The sequence below is a fragment of the Poeciliopsis prolifica genome, unplaced genomic scaffold (genome assembly GCF_027474105.1).
Source record: "Poeciliopsis prolifica strain line A6 unplaced genomic scaffold, Auburn_PproV2 SCAFFOLD017, whole genome shotgun sequence".
In the NCBI taxonomy this organism is placed as follows: domain Eukaryota; kingdom Metazoa; phylum Chordata; class Actinopteri; order Cyprinodontiformes; family Poeciliidae; genus Poeciliopsis; species Poeciliopsis prolifica.
This window is the reverse complement of record NW_026562392.1, coordinates 4,496,395-4,511,195: the sequence shown is the minus strand read 5'-3', so window position 1 is coordinate 4,511,195 and position 14,801 is coordinate 4,496,395. Positions and strand designations below refer to the sequence as shown.

At 38.7% G+C, this 14,801-nt stretch overlaps 1 protein-coding gene across 1 annotated transcript in view; it reads right to left on the bottom strand.

The window, feature by feature from the left end:
* eif3ea (eukaryotic translation initiation factor 3, subunit E, a) overlaps positions 1–12,360 on the bottom strand; it is a 30,629-nt gene extending 18,269 nt beyond the window's left edge. Inside the window, exons 1-6 of the mRNA XM_055042047.1 lie at positions 12,259–12,360; positions 9,198–9,315; positions 8,839–8,956; positions 6,618–6,660; positions 5,477–5,581; positions 156–281 (exon numbers count right to left, since the gene is read on the bottom strand). Coding sequence (XP_054898022.1) covers positions 156–281; positions 5,477–5,581; positions 6,618–6,660; positions 8,839–8,956; positions 9,198–9,315; positions 12,259–12,348 — 600 coding nt within the window. The 5' untranslated portion in view covers positions 12,349–12,360. The remainder of the gene's footprint in view (positions 1–155; positions 282–5,476; positions 5,582–6,617; positions 6,661–8,838; positions 8,957–9,197; positions 9,316–12,258) is intronic.
* Between the last annotated feature and the right edge of the window lie 2,441 nt (positions 12,361–14,801).

Here is a 14,801-nt window from a genome sequence, read left to right as displayed (position 1 = left end):
CATACAGGGATCCAAGTTCTTAAGTACTCAGATGAGAGCCGGTGGTAAGAAATAAAATGCCACAGCAGAGCTGTTCTGCAAGTGAAATGTCAATATGGGAGTCTATGTAAGGGAATCTAAATGCGGTATCAAATTCTGAGAAGTGGGGCATTTACGCTGTTATCAATAGTCTCTCTCAGGCGGGTCAGGTCCTCCATGGCTGCCTCCCAGTTCTGCATCAGAATCTCAGAGGCCAGCTTGCCCCACAGCGAGTTCAGGGCATTCCTGTCTGTAGACGGCACCTAGGGAGGGACAAGTTGACATTGTACACTTGTTAAAAAAAGAAAAAAAGTGATGAAACGCAACAGTGGAGAAAATACGGTTCAGCAACAAACAAACAAATAAAGAAACAAACAGTGTTTATAGGATTTCGGAGTAGTCTGTGTGCTAAATGCGTTAGATGGTGCAGAACAGAACTCGAGCGTAAAGACAGGCTGCTAGAAAATAACTGCGAACTGCTGTTTGTGTGCTTACTGCGCTTTTTCCATTCAACAAATTTAGGTGTTGGAAAAATATTTCTGGTCATGTAAAACACTGACTTTGAAACTAAAAGAAGCACCAGTTACCAGACACATTACGCTGCCATCAGCTAAGACGAGCTCCTGTTGTTACTCTTAAAGGGCAGAATGGCAAAAATCTAGAATATTCTGGGTAGTGAGCGGGTTGTAGCCAGTAGGTATGTACTTATTGTGATTAATATTTCAGATTAGGGCTGAAGCGATTAATCGTGATTAATCGATTGTTGAAATAGTAGTTTAGTAGTCAAGTAATCGTAAATTGTTGTATGGCCTCTAAGAAAGGCCAATTGCTGAGAGAGCAACGCAGCCAGAGCAGTGATTATACCAGAACTGTGCAAACATTATGTACATTTTGCATTAAAAAATGAAAACCTTCTTCCTCTGTAAATAAGTTTTACCTAAAACGTCGCCAGTGAGTTTTAGATTTTTACAAAAAAAAAAAGAGAGAAATCTATTAAACACCTTTTAACAAATTAGCTCCACGCTGTCATGAAGTTAAGTCTAGCAGAAACGGCTGAGCATGTTGATTTTAGTGCATCCTTTGCTACAAATCATCACTAAATCAATACTTTTGTTGCATTTCAAGCAACAAAATGTTTCTTTTCTAACTTAAAAAGGAACTGGATTATTTGTTTCTTTGAAACTTTTAATGCATTCCTCATATTGTACAAAAAAGCTTAAGTGATTAAATGAAAACTCTGCTGAATGTGTAGATTTTTTTTAAATCCAATTAATCCATTAATCATCAAAATAATTGATAGAATAACTGATTATTAAAATAATTGTTAGTTGCAGCCCTATTTCAGATTGTGTTATTAGGCTTTATGTCACAAGTAAAAGCAAGCAGCTGATACTACTTTATGTCAATATTGATATTTTGAAGCTGTATGTAACTCAAAGTGATGAAGAAACTTTCTTCCAAGTCACACCCAGGAAGGAACAAAATGTGTTTATTTAGTTAATAAACACATTAACTAAATAAACAGGTTAATGTTTATTAACCTGTCTGTAGACGAACGGAACCATCATTCGCATTGACCATTTAAGAAAATATCACTTCAGAGTCCATGAAAATGACCTCAGCGTATGTTTATGTTTATTAACCTGTTTAATTTTTTTTGTGTTTTTGTTTTGCTGGTGGCAAGTAGAATAAGCAAGAACTCAATAATATTATTAAAAAAAGAAAAAGTTTTAAACAAAGATTGCAGTTTTGTTGCTTGTTATTTTTAGCTCAGATCATAACACAATTTTCAGCATTGTTCTCACTCTTCGTCTCGTCATGGGTTAATTAGACTGAAACCTGACCCGACTCGGACATCTCTGAGAGGATAATTACTCTGAAACATGTTGCAGGTTACCATTTGTGATTTCCAGAAAGGCCCAAAACAAACAAAAGGAGAAGCGGGTAATGAAACGCAGGTTGCAAAACGTCTTCTGATCCCCAGCTGGTAGTGGACATTGGGCTGCACCCCAAGACTCATGGGAAACTCAGATTCACATCAGACGGCCAACGCTGATGACATGAGTCAAGCAGGAAGTGAGGGTAGACGTCTGCTGAGTGTCCAGCGAAACTAACCACACACCCCCGTGCATCAATTATGAAAAAAAAAAAACAAGAAACACACAGATGCAACCACTTGAAGTGGTTGCATAATTCTGATACATCAGTTTGAATGAAATATTCGTGGAAACACAAAGGGCAGCATTGCAAGTCTGGCTTTAGAGTAAAGGTTAGGGTTTCATCTGTAGAAGTGTTTTATTTTGGTTTGCTTTTATTTTTTCTCCCCCTCTCTTCTGGAAGTCCCTGCCTGCTACATTTGGCTGACCTCCAGGTCATTATGGCAGCTTTCTCCACACACACACAGTCCGGCTTTTTTACTAGTGGCCACGATAGAAAAGTCTCAATACCTGGGTTTTTCCAGCAGTTACCTTAAGTTTCCGCTGGGTTTGTGAAATGGGCACATTTTCCCTGACTGACCAGCAACAATAAATGTACTGTGCTGGGGTTCAGGCGGGACACCCAATCTTTATTCTTAACATCCAATCCCTGCATTAAGTGATGATATGAATAAGTTGCTCTTTTCGGGGGCCTGGGCCGCACTGTAACAAGACCTGAGGCATGGATTTTGCAAGGCTGGCTTGCTTCGTTTAATTGACTGGGTTTCCCACGTTAAATGACTTTATGGAGCCTCACCTCTCCCCATGGAGGAGGTCTGGTTTGAGGGAAGGAGTGGGGGGAGGGGGGAAACACAGACAAGGGGCTTGTGAGGATGGGAGGTCCACAAAAAGAGAGCCATACATTGACTAATGAAATCCATTTCTACCTTTTCCGTTCGGCTGAAAACCCTGCCGCATTGTCATGTTTAGCCAACAAAAGATCTACGCCACGTTCCAAATTATTAGGCAAACATAATAGTCGTACATGAAGACTGATTTTCAAACACACTTATTCACTGATGACTGCTCTGCAACCCTGGATGGTCCAGATGGACACAGTAGTGGATGGTGGTGGACGGCCACCACGTCCCAACACAATAGAGACAGAGAGAGAGAGAGAGAGAGAGAGAGAAAGAGAGAGAGAGAGAGCTGGTCGGCCCCTTCAGAGTCCATGAAAATGACCTCAGCAAATATACTGACTTTCTGACTGATCACTTTCTTTCATGGTTCAAAAAGAAGAGCCGAACCTTCGGTAACAAAATCATCTTTATGGATGACAATGAATGCTGCAAGGAATACCACTGTGTCATTGGCTGCTATGGGCATAAAAGGGGAGAAACTCATGGTGTGTCAGCATCCTCCTCTGACCTCTGACCTATTGAGAACCTTTGGAGTTTCCTCAAGCAGAAGATCTGAGGGTGGGATGTAGTTCATATCAAAAAGCAGCTCTGGGAAGGTTTTCTGACACCCTAAAAAGAAATTCAAGCAGAAACTTTCCACAAACTCACAAGTTCAATGGATGCAAGAATTGTGCAGGTGATATCAAAGAAGGTCCGATGTTAACATCTGTTAAGATGTTTTTGATTGAAATAGCTTTTGATTTTAGTACATATAACCACTTAATGCTGCACATTCAAAAAATGACCGTTTGCAGTTCTTTATAATCCATAAAATGTTTAGAAAATTTGCTGTGCAGAATCATTTGGAACAGTGCATTTTGAGTTTTTTATTTTTGAAAAAATACTGTTCTTATGGGGAGCTTTGTTCAGTACAATCTGATTTATACTGTCATAGTTCATGACTTGAAAATTATACTGACCATCATTCGCATTGACCATTTAAGAAAATATCACTTGCATAATAATTTGGAACATGGTGTATTCACAGAGCCCGATTCTGGCCTGAACTTTACACCAGGGGCCCGACCGACTGTGGGGTAAGAGATTTTCTTTAAGGCTTCGCTAGGCTTTGAGCGACTGAGCTCAATTAGAGCAATTTTGGTCTGTTTAGAATGAGCCAGAGAGCCACAAACAACTGCTGGAGGAACAGTTTGACATAACTTTTGCGAGGGGGGTTTTGGGCACTTTTTAACGGGTTTTTCTCCACTTGTACAAATGACTTGTCGCCATGGATGTGGTACGGTGGAGAGATAAATAAACAGATCCACTGTTTTTTAGGGGAGTGGCCAAGTTTCCGAGAAGAGACCTTTCACGACAAGCCAGACGTCAATGATGTCAAAAAGAAAAACCCACCAAAAAAAAACACAACAAAACACAATAAAAGATGAGGAGGGACAGCGCAGGAGTGAATCTTAATTTGAATGAATTTGTTTTATCACCGTTTTGGAGTGTAAAAAAAAATAAATGTTGACGTTATGGCTGCCAATTCTTTCAGGCCTGGGTTTGGCCTGAGAGCGCTTCTTTCCCACAAAGCTAAATGCTGAACCGAAGTCAAACCGAAAGCAGCGGACAACTGGATGACATTTGGAAACCAGCAGTTATGCAGGCTGGTTGCACTGGTCATTAAAGGACCTTTTGCAGAGTTCAACTTCCTCACACTTGATGCAGCATCACATCAAGTAAATGAATAACCTATTTGTCGAGAAAGCAACCCTTAAAGACATCGGAATGTTTTTAAAAGATTGTTTGGACACAATTAGCTAGAACTGTAGTGAAATATGTGTCAGGCTGAACTATCAATGAGTCATATTAAAACATAGCAATCATTCAAACTTCATTGAACAAAAACAACTGCAGGTGTGTCTTGAGATTGGAAATAAAGCTGGATTTCAGTTCCACTCACTCATTAGTCAAGCTTCACTAATCTTTGACTGTATTAATGACTTTAATGCTGTTTCTCAATCACATAACCCTCTGCAGCCTCTTGTAAACTGCCTCTAACACTGGCAGCCAAGTATAAAGTGTCTTGCATAACTAAGCAGAGAAGCTTGGGAGTCGTGACTGGGGACTCTCTGGCCACAGTTCCGAAATCAATAAGCTGTCTGGCAGGGCCCCGCCCTGTGAGAAGAGTACAGACAGATTATGCAGCCTGCCGCTGATCATTTGGCCCAATAAAAGATCCAACTCAAGTACCACAACAGCCTGTGCTTGATATAGAAGATGTGGAGCGAATTAAAGAGGCAATAACCTGAGCTTTTTCAAGTTCTAATGTCCTCTCCTGTGGAAGCGCTTACATCTGACAGAATTTGAAAAAATCCATCAGTGCCTTTTTGAGGGCACTAAAATTTGTGAAGTTAAATTCTTATTCAGCAAATCCATTCTATATTGTTCTGATTTTATACTTTGCCCACTCCCACTATATTTTGCATTATTTTTCAATTGAAGATGAAATAACATCAATTTTGCTCCTACAAAGATGAGTGAAGTTGGTGAAACTGATGTTCATATTTGAGAACAACAGAGAGGTGACACTAGAAATGACTGTGTGAATGTAAATGTGTGTGATAAAAGCTGGAAGCTTACCAAGACACGGAAGAAGTAGAGGTACTCGGCAGCGCCGGAGTAGTTCCCGCACTCGTACTGGAACTTGGCATATCGGTACAGGGTGTCCAAATACTCCTGACGGAACTTCAAAGGAAATACAAGAATGTTTAAATTCACCATTGCTTACTGTGATGATGACTGAGAAACAACTTATCTCTACAGGAAAACATTTATCCACAATCCGTGCCAACTCGCCTGAGTGATTATGACTTTGAGTGACGCTGTGAGCGTTTACTTAAATGTACAGTACAGGAGTTCATAGGAGTTGAACATGAATGTGAGCCATTCATTGTAATTAAAATCACAATTTTAATTGTAATTTTAAAATGACATTTAATTGGAAATAAATTAAAAATCATCTGTCCTTCTCCTTCAGCTTCACAGTTATGCATTTTTTGTTGTTTTTTTTTTGTACAAGATGACTTTCAAGTCCGTTTACGTCATGCGACAAACTGAGCAGAGTGCATGGGATGCGAAAACTTTGCAAGACGCTGTATGCGCAAACATTTACTGCAGGACATTCCATCGGTGGGACTTTTCTCCCGACTTCTAAATCTACCGTCCCTGGCCACTTGAAGGAAAAAAACAAGTAAATACAAATATTGAAAATGCATAAATATATGGAGAGCGGTCGCTTCATCAGCTGTTTGCTGATGTGCAGCATGTCAGCAGTACCGGCTGATGTCAGAAAACCCCCAAAATAAAAAGCTTGTGCAGCAGCAGGTTGAGAGGCCCAGCGCCCGGACTGGGTGGAGGTACGCTGAGGATCGCACACAGGGTCAGCAGGATGCCGGAGCGGGACAGGACCGATGGAGGGGAGGGTAAGCGGCCCGACATCACGGTAAATATAGAACCTCCGGCATTCTTGCGGCTCCATCCACGGGTTCCGAGCTATTCCGTTTATTCTTAACAATTCACCACAGAATGTAAATGTCCGCAGGATTTGTGCAAGCCATACAAACCCCGAAAATGAGTTAAGGGTTTTGGGAAGTAAATCTGCTGTTCCCTGCTCGGCCTTCCCTCCCTCCCCGTTTGCCCCCGAAACGACCACGAGTTCACCCAGAAGCCATGGGAAACGCTCCGGAGAAGAGACATGTCAGCAAACCGGGGCTCCACTTACGTTGTGCTTTTCTTCCAAATAGTCAAAGAGCATTCGTCCGTCCCTGGAAAACACACAAAAAAAAACAGAAAGAGACAAGTTCCTGTAGTTAGTTAGGGCCGGTCTGAACCGAGTTGTCGTCTGGCTGACATTTTAGAACCACCTCCAGGTATACTCTTCAACTTGTGGTCGAAAACAAGGGGAAAGTGTTCAAATATGTGTGATGAGCTGTTTATTAGATTTGGTTTTATGGGAGGAGTGGGGAAGAGGAGGGGGATCTTTTGCATGGTGAATAAAGTGAAGACTGATTCCTCAGCCCAGCCTCTGTGTCTCTCTGGGTTTGTCAAAAATCGAGGAATGCACTGGTTCCTTTGGAAACCGTTGTATCCCGAATGCATTTTACTACTTTGCCGTCGACCAAAAAATCTATTTATGTGGACACCACATTCAAACTATGTGTCTTTCTTGGGTAAATTCAGTTTTATAAAAAAAAAAAAATAAGAAGAAGAAGCCGGGAACGTGTGAGTTTGCTGTGTGGTGTGTTAAATGAATTTTGCTCTGAGGCTGAGGCTTTCCCCCACGGTTTGCAGGCCAGGTTGAAGCAACAAGAATGCGTCGAGGTTAGGAGATGGGCGGTGTGTGTGTGTGTGTGTGAGGGTGTGTGTGTGTGGAATGGCGACCCGCTGGGTGTTTCAGAACAAAGATTCCACAGATTGATTAGTGCCAGAGATTGCTGCGCGCCGACGCCTTGAATGCTTCAACACATCCAGAAACTCTACTTTGGATTTACCGGTGTGTCAAAAAAGAGGCAACAGGAGCGTTACGTTTGGACTACGGCTGCAGCGATTGTTTTAGTAGATGGATTATAGGCCTGTCATAGTAACCAATAAATCAATTAATTAAATGATAAATCATTTCCATCTGTATGATTTATTGTTTTTCTCCTTTCTTTCTCTCTTTATACCAAAAATTAGATGCCAAGAATCTTTAGTTGGTCTGAACTAGACAGTTTTTTTGAAGGGCAATTTTGATCACGGAGACTAAAAGCAACATGTCTGTTGAGCAACAAACTCAACTCTTCCAGCTCTACACTTTATTGAGAAAAACTAACACAACATTTTTCATTACTATATATATCTTTACTTAGATCTATTCAATAAGATTAAAAACTGTTAGAATCTATTTGGACATTTTGGTTTTTAATTAATGTGTCGAAAATGTAACACCCTGCTATTTATTCTCTGGTTTTTCATACCATCCAAGACTAAAAGCCTTATTATTTCTCATTTTCTGAATTGAGTGTATTTTTAAAAAACTGCATCAGGTATTAAACAAAAACAACAAAAAGAAAACATCTGTGTGACTAAACTGCACGTACTCAATAACCTGAAAAGACCGCACCAGTTCTCAAAATCCACTCATTAGCAGACAAACACAACAAATCAAGCAACAACGCTGCACATAATTTAGGACACAATGGCAAAATAAAGAGGCAAACTGATCGCGTTGGAATCCGGCAGAGAGAACATCTGATGAATAAAAACAAAGGCTTCTTTCTCAATGTTTTACTGGTTACAAACCTCAAATCTGCAAAATGAAAAAAAGAAAAAAGTGTTTTAAACCAGTCTGTCTATAGAACAGAAAATTTGTTTGATTGGGTAGGAGATGAGCGATATGGTCTTGAAAGTTATGTTATGATATTTTGCTGTGAAAATGATGACAATTACTATTTATTTCTTTTTTTTAGGTATCTATACGACTGTGACTGTATGTCACAGAATTTACTACCCCACCAACACAAATATGGCTCTGGACAAACATTCCCATTGGTACCGTGCTTCTTTAGGACACCAGTCACACAAAAAAATGTGATTTGTAGCACTAGACTGCACACAATGTTTTCAAATTTATTGGTATTTATTGATGTTTTCATTCAATAAACAATGGAGAAAATAATACAGCTGTCAACCCAACAATAAGGACAGTTTTGAAGGATTTTAAACGTCATTAACTGGAATGTATCGTGACAACAATAAATCAAAATTGTTATTCTAATTAATTTATTTCGATAAATGATGAACATTCCCTGTAGATTAGGTTAAGATACCATTTCAAGACACCAAAGGATACGAAGGATATTGTTCAACCAATTTAGGTCTCTAAAACCAAAGACAATTTGATGAATATCTTGATGCCAAGAAGTTTAAGTTTTTTGTTTTGTTTTTTACATTTTTAGCCTCACCTGGTGGACTGTATCTGCCTCGTCGCCTCTGGGTCCTCAAACATCTTCACGATGGGCTCCGTCTCCCCTTGCAGCTGCTTCAGCTGGGCCACCACCTCCGTCCTCTTCTCCCTGAGAGCTGACGAGAGGATGACAAAGAAAGATATTAGTTAAGGCGGCATCATAAAGTGGCATGTACGGAGTCCGGACCCAGCGCTGGAAAAGGCTGTAAAATAAAAGTTTACTGCTAAATCAATGCCAAATGGAGTGAGCGGTGCGCGGCAATGGCCCTTTTATGACATCTATCAAGCGATATTAGCTGTACTGATTGATTTTGTGGGTGTTAGATATGAAGATGGCAGTGCGACGTCGACGCTTACTTTGGGGAATTTCCGTGTCGGAGTAGAGGTTTCTGTAGACGTCCATGGCGAAGTCCACCATGTTGGTGTCACTGAGGAGATCCAGTTTCCCACGGAGAAGTTCCTCCTCATTGTAGATCTGGAAATTTGTCACAACTTACATGAGATTTAAAATAATAGTATATCAATAAAAATCTAATTTCTGACAGTAAAAAGTATTTTTATATTAATTCATTCCTTTGTGTTTTAGAAGCATCTCTGAATTTTACAATTTAATCATCTTGAGAGCTAGCAGTTAAATGACTTTGCAAAAACAGAGTAAAAGGCCCAAATGAACTCAAATGAACATAATTAAATCTTATTTGAACAAATAAACCAATGTTCTTCCTAATTTAGCATTCTTTACCATCTGCTGTGTTGCTAGAGGCACTTAAGTGCTGCTTAAAGTGGGCAGCATTTAAGAATTAAGCCTTTAATTCTGCCTATATTCCGTCATCATTAATTATGAACTTCTTTGAGTCTAATATTGCAAATAGGTAATTAGTGCATTATGTATAAGTTTCTGATAGCTCTAATGGCGACTAAAGTGGCGCATGTCACGATTTCAAATTTTGCTTGTCCCAGAAATTACTGAGATCAATGTTAATATTGTCGTTCTGAGACTATTTTCAAGTAGTATATTGACATGACATAATAATGTCAGTAAAAGGTCAATAAACATGAATTTCTAAAGAACAATTAATGCTGGAACTGGAAGACAGTTCAAATATCCAACAGACTTTAAATAAAGTTAAAATAATAAAAAAAAAACACAATCAGAACGATGCATGTAGCGTATTCTCAAGTCTCTGCGAAAAATTTAATACGATTCTAAAACCACATGCTAAGATAATAAAAAAGTTCATCAAGACAAAAACAATAGAATCTTTCCCCAGAAGCAAATCACCCACAGCCACTACAGCTTTAAAAATAAATTTAAAAAAAAATATAAATCATTAGGCTTAGACGAAGCAGGCAAAACTGCCGGTAAAGTCTTTTGTCCCACAATAATGGAGCTAAATTTAATACATCATGCGATTAACTGATTTACTGATTACTGTGACAGGCGTAGTCTCAAAAACAGACAACAGAATGGTCCATTTGTCTTAAATTATTGCTAATTTTTGTTAGCCTGTAACATAAATTGAGGATAAAACATCAAAAAGCTGAAGAAGTGTGAATACTTTTGGCCAGCCACTGAAGAGTGTAACACTTAGAAACCATAAGACTTGCAAAAAACACGCCTCCGAACAGAGATATATGCGTAAGACTTTTTAAGATCATTACAAATGAGATTTAATCTCAAAAGAAATGGACTGACCTCGTCCAACCAACTTACGATAAATTTCCACTTACAGGTGATGGACACAATAAAGCTTGCTCGCTCACAAATGAGACATAGAACCCAATGAGGATGTCTTTGTCGCTTGACAGAAAAATACATTGGATATACACAATTAACTAGTCCTGCCAAGATAACATTTAAGAAGTGATTAACATATTTAAGATCAACTGACTTTAAAAATTATTTTATGACATTTTAAGGTCTTAATTATAGATACATGACCTCAAGTTTTTAAAGATGTTTGAACAACTTGTGCAAAGAAAATCCTCACTTCGTTCATTAAGAAAAACAAGCTATTCAAACTATTGTTAGAAAGTAAATGCTCCTATTTGCATGTCTGGAGTATAATGTGCTAATTTCTGGATATCATGTTTTTCCTCCAAAAAGGCGTTTTCATCATTTGAAGTCTGTTTTACATAATAACCTACGTTTCTTTACAATTATCAAATGAGGTGGATGATAGATGTTTATTTATTTATTTACTGCCAAGGAAGATTTCATTGGGTATAAACAATAAGTGTGGAAAAAAAATAAATTCCATGAGCTTCTATAACAAATGGGACATTTCATAACTGTTATTCAATACCAGTTATTATGATTGGAACAAGGGTGCTGATTTATCGTAATTTCCATGTGACAAATACAATACCGTATATTTAAGCTTAAAAAAAATATTTGATGAAACTAAACATTATATTACATAAGCCATTTGGCAACAGCGAACCATATTGACATATTTCAGTACTTCACCTAAAGCAGAAATAAACTAATCTAATGTTAAATGTGGTAAACTGGCGTGTAGCTACTACTGTCAGTATGGGGTTTTGTCCCTGGGAAAGTATGCCCAATGGCGCCTTTATAAACAATAACTTGGATTGACCATAAGATAAAGAAAACTATTTTAAGAAAATCATATTAACACACCTGAGTATTGATTACTTGCTCAAACATAATGTCTGCCGCAAAACTGTGGTTAAATCTAACTTGCAAATGAGCATAAAAGAGTTTGTCAAAGCAAACCAGGAGGCTCTGCTGGCAGTTCTGGTTCTGAAAGCTGAAAAGTTACCCAGCTGCAAGAGAAACAAAGCACGTGACGTATAAAGCTTCCGATAGCTCGCGCTACGTAGAGCCATTTAATGAGAACTTCTTTCACCACATTACCCCACTGGGGCAGATACAGCTCTTATTTGTGTTAGGACACTCTGTACAAAATCTCCGCACAGTACTTGGACACAAACAAAGCAGTTCAAAGCAAGAAAAGGCATACTTTAATAAAGAGCTCAGCATTGCTAGTGTAAAGTTAGTATTAATACAGTGGACACTTCCGGTTCATTCTCTTCACACGTGACTCTGCTAAAATCTTAAGTGTGTCTCCTTCGTTACACTGGAGCTAATATATGCGCGCTGACATGAACATTTATCTTTGAAGTAATTTTATATTTCAACAATCACTTCCCACATCGTATTACCACAAATAGTTGTATCCTACTTTTAAAAAAATGTTGAGCAGTGCTTTTATTTTGAAAACAGTTCCCCCTTTTTCCGGCTACAGTGGAACGGTTTTACACGCGGGAAGAAAATGTGGCCATCTAATCCTACGCATGTTTCGGCTTCTCCGACTGTCTAAATCACACGTTTTGAACAATTCAAACCACGAAAGACGGGAAATAAATGTTTTTATGTTTAAGTGTTTCATACCTCTTTGACGGACAAGAACTCCAGCAGAGGAAAAACGAGATGACGGTCTAAAAAGTGAGCTATTTTCGTGGTGAGGTCGTACTCCGCCATCTTTGCGCCGGGGAAGAGGAAGTGGAGTTGTGATGCGGCTGTATGCAGAAGGAATGACCAATCACAAACATCCTTAGCATCCTCAAGGAAAGAGAGAAATAAGAAAACCTTCGAAATACATTCTGGAATACATTTGAAATATTCAATAAACATATAATATGTTATCGAGTAAGTATTATAGACAGCTAGAAACATTAAAACATATTCTTAGAATGTATTAAACATGTACATTAATATCAGAAAAAGTTATGAAAATAAGAGTTAGTTAATATTAAGGGAATTACTTCAAAATCATTTCAGGTGGATTTTTTGGGATATTTTTACATATTTGAAAGAAACTTTAAAATAATAGAGAATAGATTCTGACCCATAACTACTCCACTTATGAAGTTGGTGGTAATGAACCTGAAAGATGTTTGGCAACAGTTAAAAGAAAAGGAACAAAAGAAGGCAGATGATGTTCCCGAAAAAAGTCATCGATAAAATTGAAACATAAATATAAAGGTTTTTTTTTAAGAACTGTATTTAATTTAAACAAATACATCCCATCCAATATTGTTTAATTTGTAGTTGGTACCACGAAGCAAGAAGGTCCTGGGTTCGATTCCCGCACGGAGTTTACATGTTCTCCCTGTACATGCATGAGTTTTCTCTGGGTACTCCATCTTCCTCCCGCAGTCCAAAAACATGACTGTCAGATTAATTGGTCTCTCTAAATTTAAATGTCGGTGTCGAAACTAACCTTCTGAGAACATTGAAGGAGCATTTCCTAAAGGTGTTCACAGGGTTTGTAGATTATTAATGTTTATAGATTAGGCCTAGAAAAGTCTTTAAAGGGAATTTTGTTTCGACACATACAGGGAGCATTCCCATAATATTCTCTGTGGATTATAATTTATTTTGGCATTCAGGAGCGTCCCCTGAAGGTTTCAGTAAAGTTGGTGTTTGCTGGTGTAGTGTTCCATTTAGTAACGACATTTTTACCTGTTGACTTATGCTGCTGCTCAAAAGGTGTGTGACATTTAAAATAATATATATATATTTATTTACTTTTTTGTTTGTTTTCATTCATTTATTTTATTGATTTAGATTTTTACCTTCACTGGGTTTTCCAAAGGATGCATGGATGCAAATTTTGGGCATCCTATAATTTCCTTGCGGTGCTGATGCAGTAAAACATTTTCTTTGTAAAGGTGGATCCAACTGAACACTTTGTTGAATATAAAAACACAGGCTTTTCCTCCAGACACCGCCGATATTGCTCCTAAAACTTCTTTATGAGGCTGAATCCCTTTGAGGGCAAATACAGTCCCACTATACCCCTTCTCACCGCCCCCTCAAACAACCCTCCCACACACACACACACACACACCTGCACACACAAACCACCACCACCACTCGTGAGGCTGCTAAATTATAATGAAAACAACCATGTCATTTCCATCCGCCTGACTTTTCCAAAAGGTTAGAATGTCTTTATTGTGACTCCGGACCATCCTTCTTTGTCTTCCCCGCTTTCAGCAGCTGACACATAAAGGTGGCCATGTGTTAACCACGTCCTGCTGACAGCAGCCAATATCACCCTCCAAATGGCTCGTCTCTAATAGGTTTCACTGCTACCTTGTTTTCTTGACAACCCCGCTGCGCTGTCCAGTGTCCCCGCACAATTCCCCCCTTGTGGGCTCTGGTGGGCCTCTCACACTGCAGCCCTCACTTCTCTCCTCTGGCTGATGGCAGGTAGAAATGAGTCACGAAAAGACAGCTCTCTCTGTGGCTCGTTGTTATTTTATTTTATTTTTTTTTTACTGGGTGCTTCTGACATGGCCAGCTTTTGCTCAGCAGTAGTTGCCCACTTATAAATGAAAAGGGAGAGGAGAAAAATACATCTTGTACCCTGCCGAAATGTTTTATTTCAGGAAAGATTGTGCAATAACATTTTCTTATATTGTCAGTGCTTTTTTTTTTTTTTTTTTTTGAAGAGGCTGAAATGACTTTAGTCAATCTGCATGCGAGTTCAGCTAAGTCTGCAGTTTTTTGCAAAAATAGCGCTCGCCTTGAACTCTTTTTCATATTCCTTCAACTTTCTCAAAGTATATATTGTTTTCCAAAAGGAAATTTTAAAAGTCCGAGTTGTAACTTAGTGGAACCATTGTTAGCTACAGTGACAGCTGTTTTGCAAAATGGATCAAAAACAAAGACAACAAATGGAAACTGTAAATTACAATTTTTACGTCTTGCCACATACCTTCCAAACTGAATTCAGGCCTGGACTTTGACTGAGCCGTTGCAACCTGCGTCTGTGCTTTTATCATTCAGCAAAAGTCACAACTTCTGTCTGATGGAGAATCTACATATTAGCTCAATTGGTGTTCCAACCTTAAAAACGTGGCACCCCTCACCAAATACAAATAGCCAACAAAAATACCAATGCAAACATTATAGAAGCTTTTCAG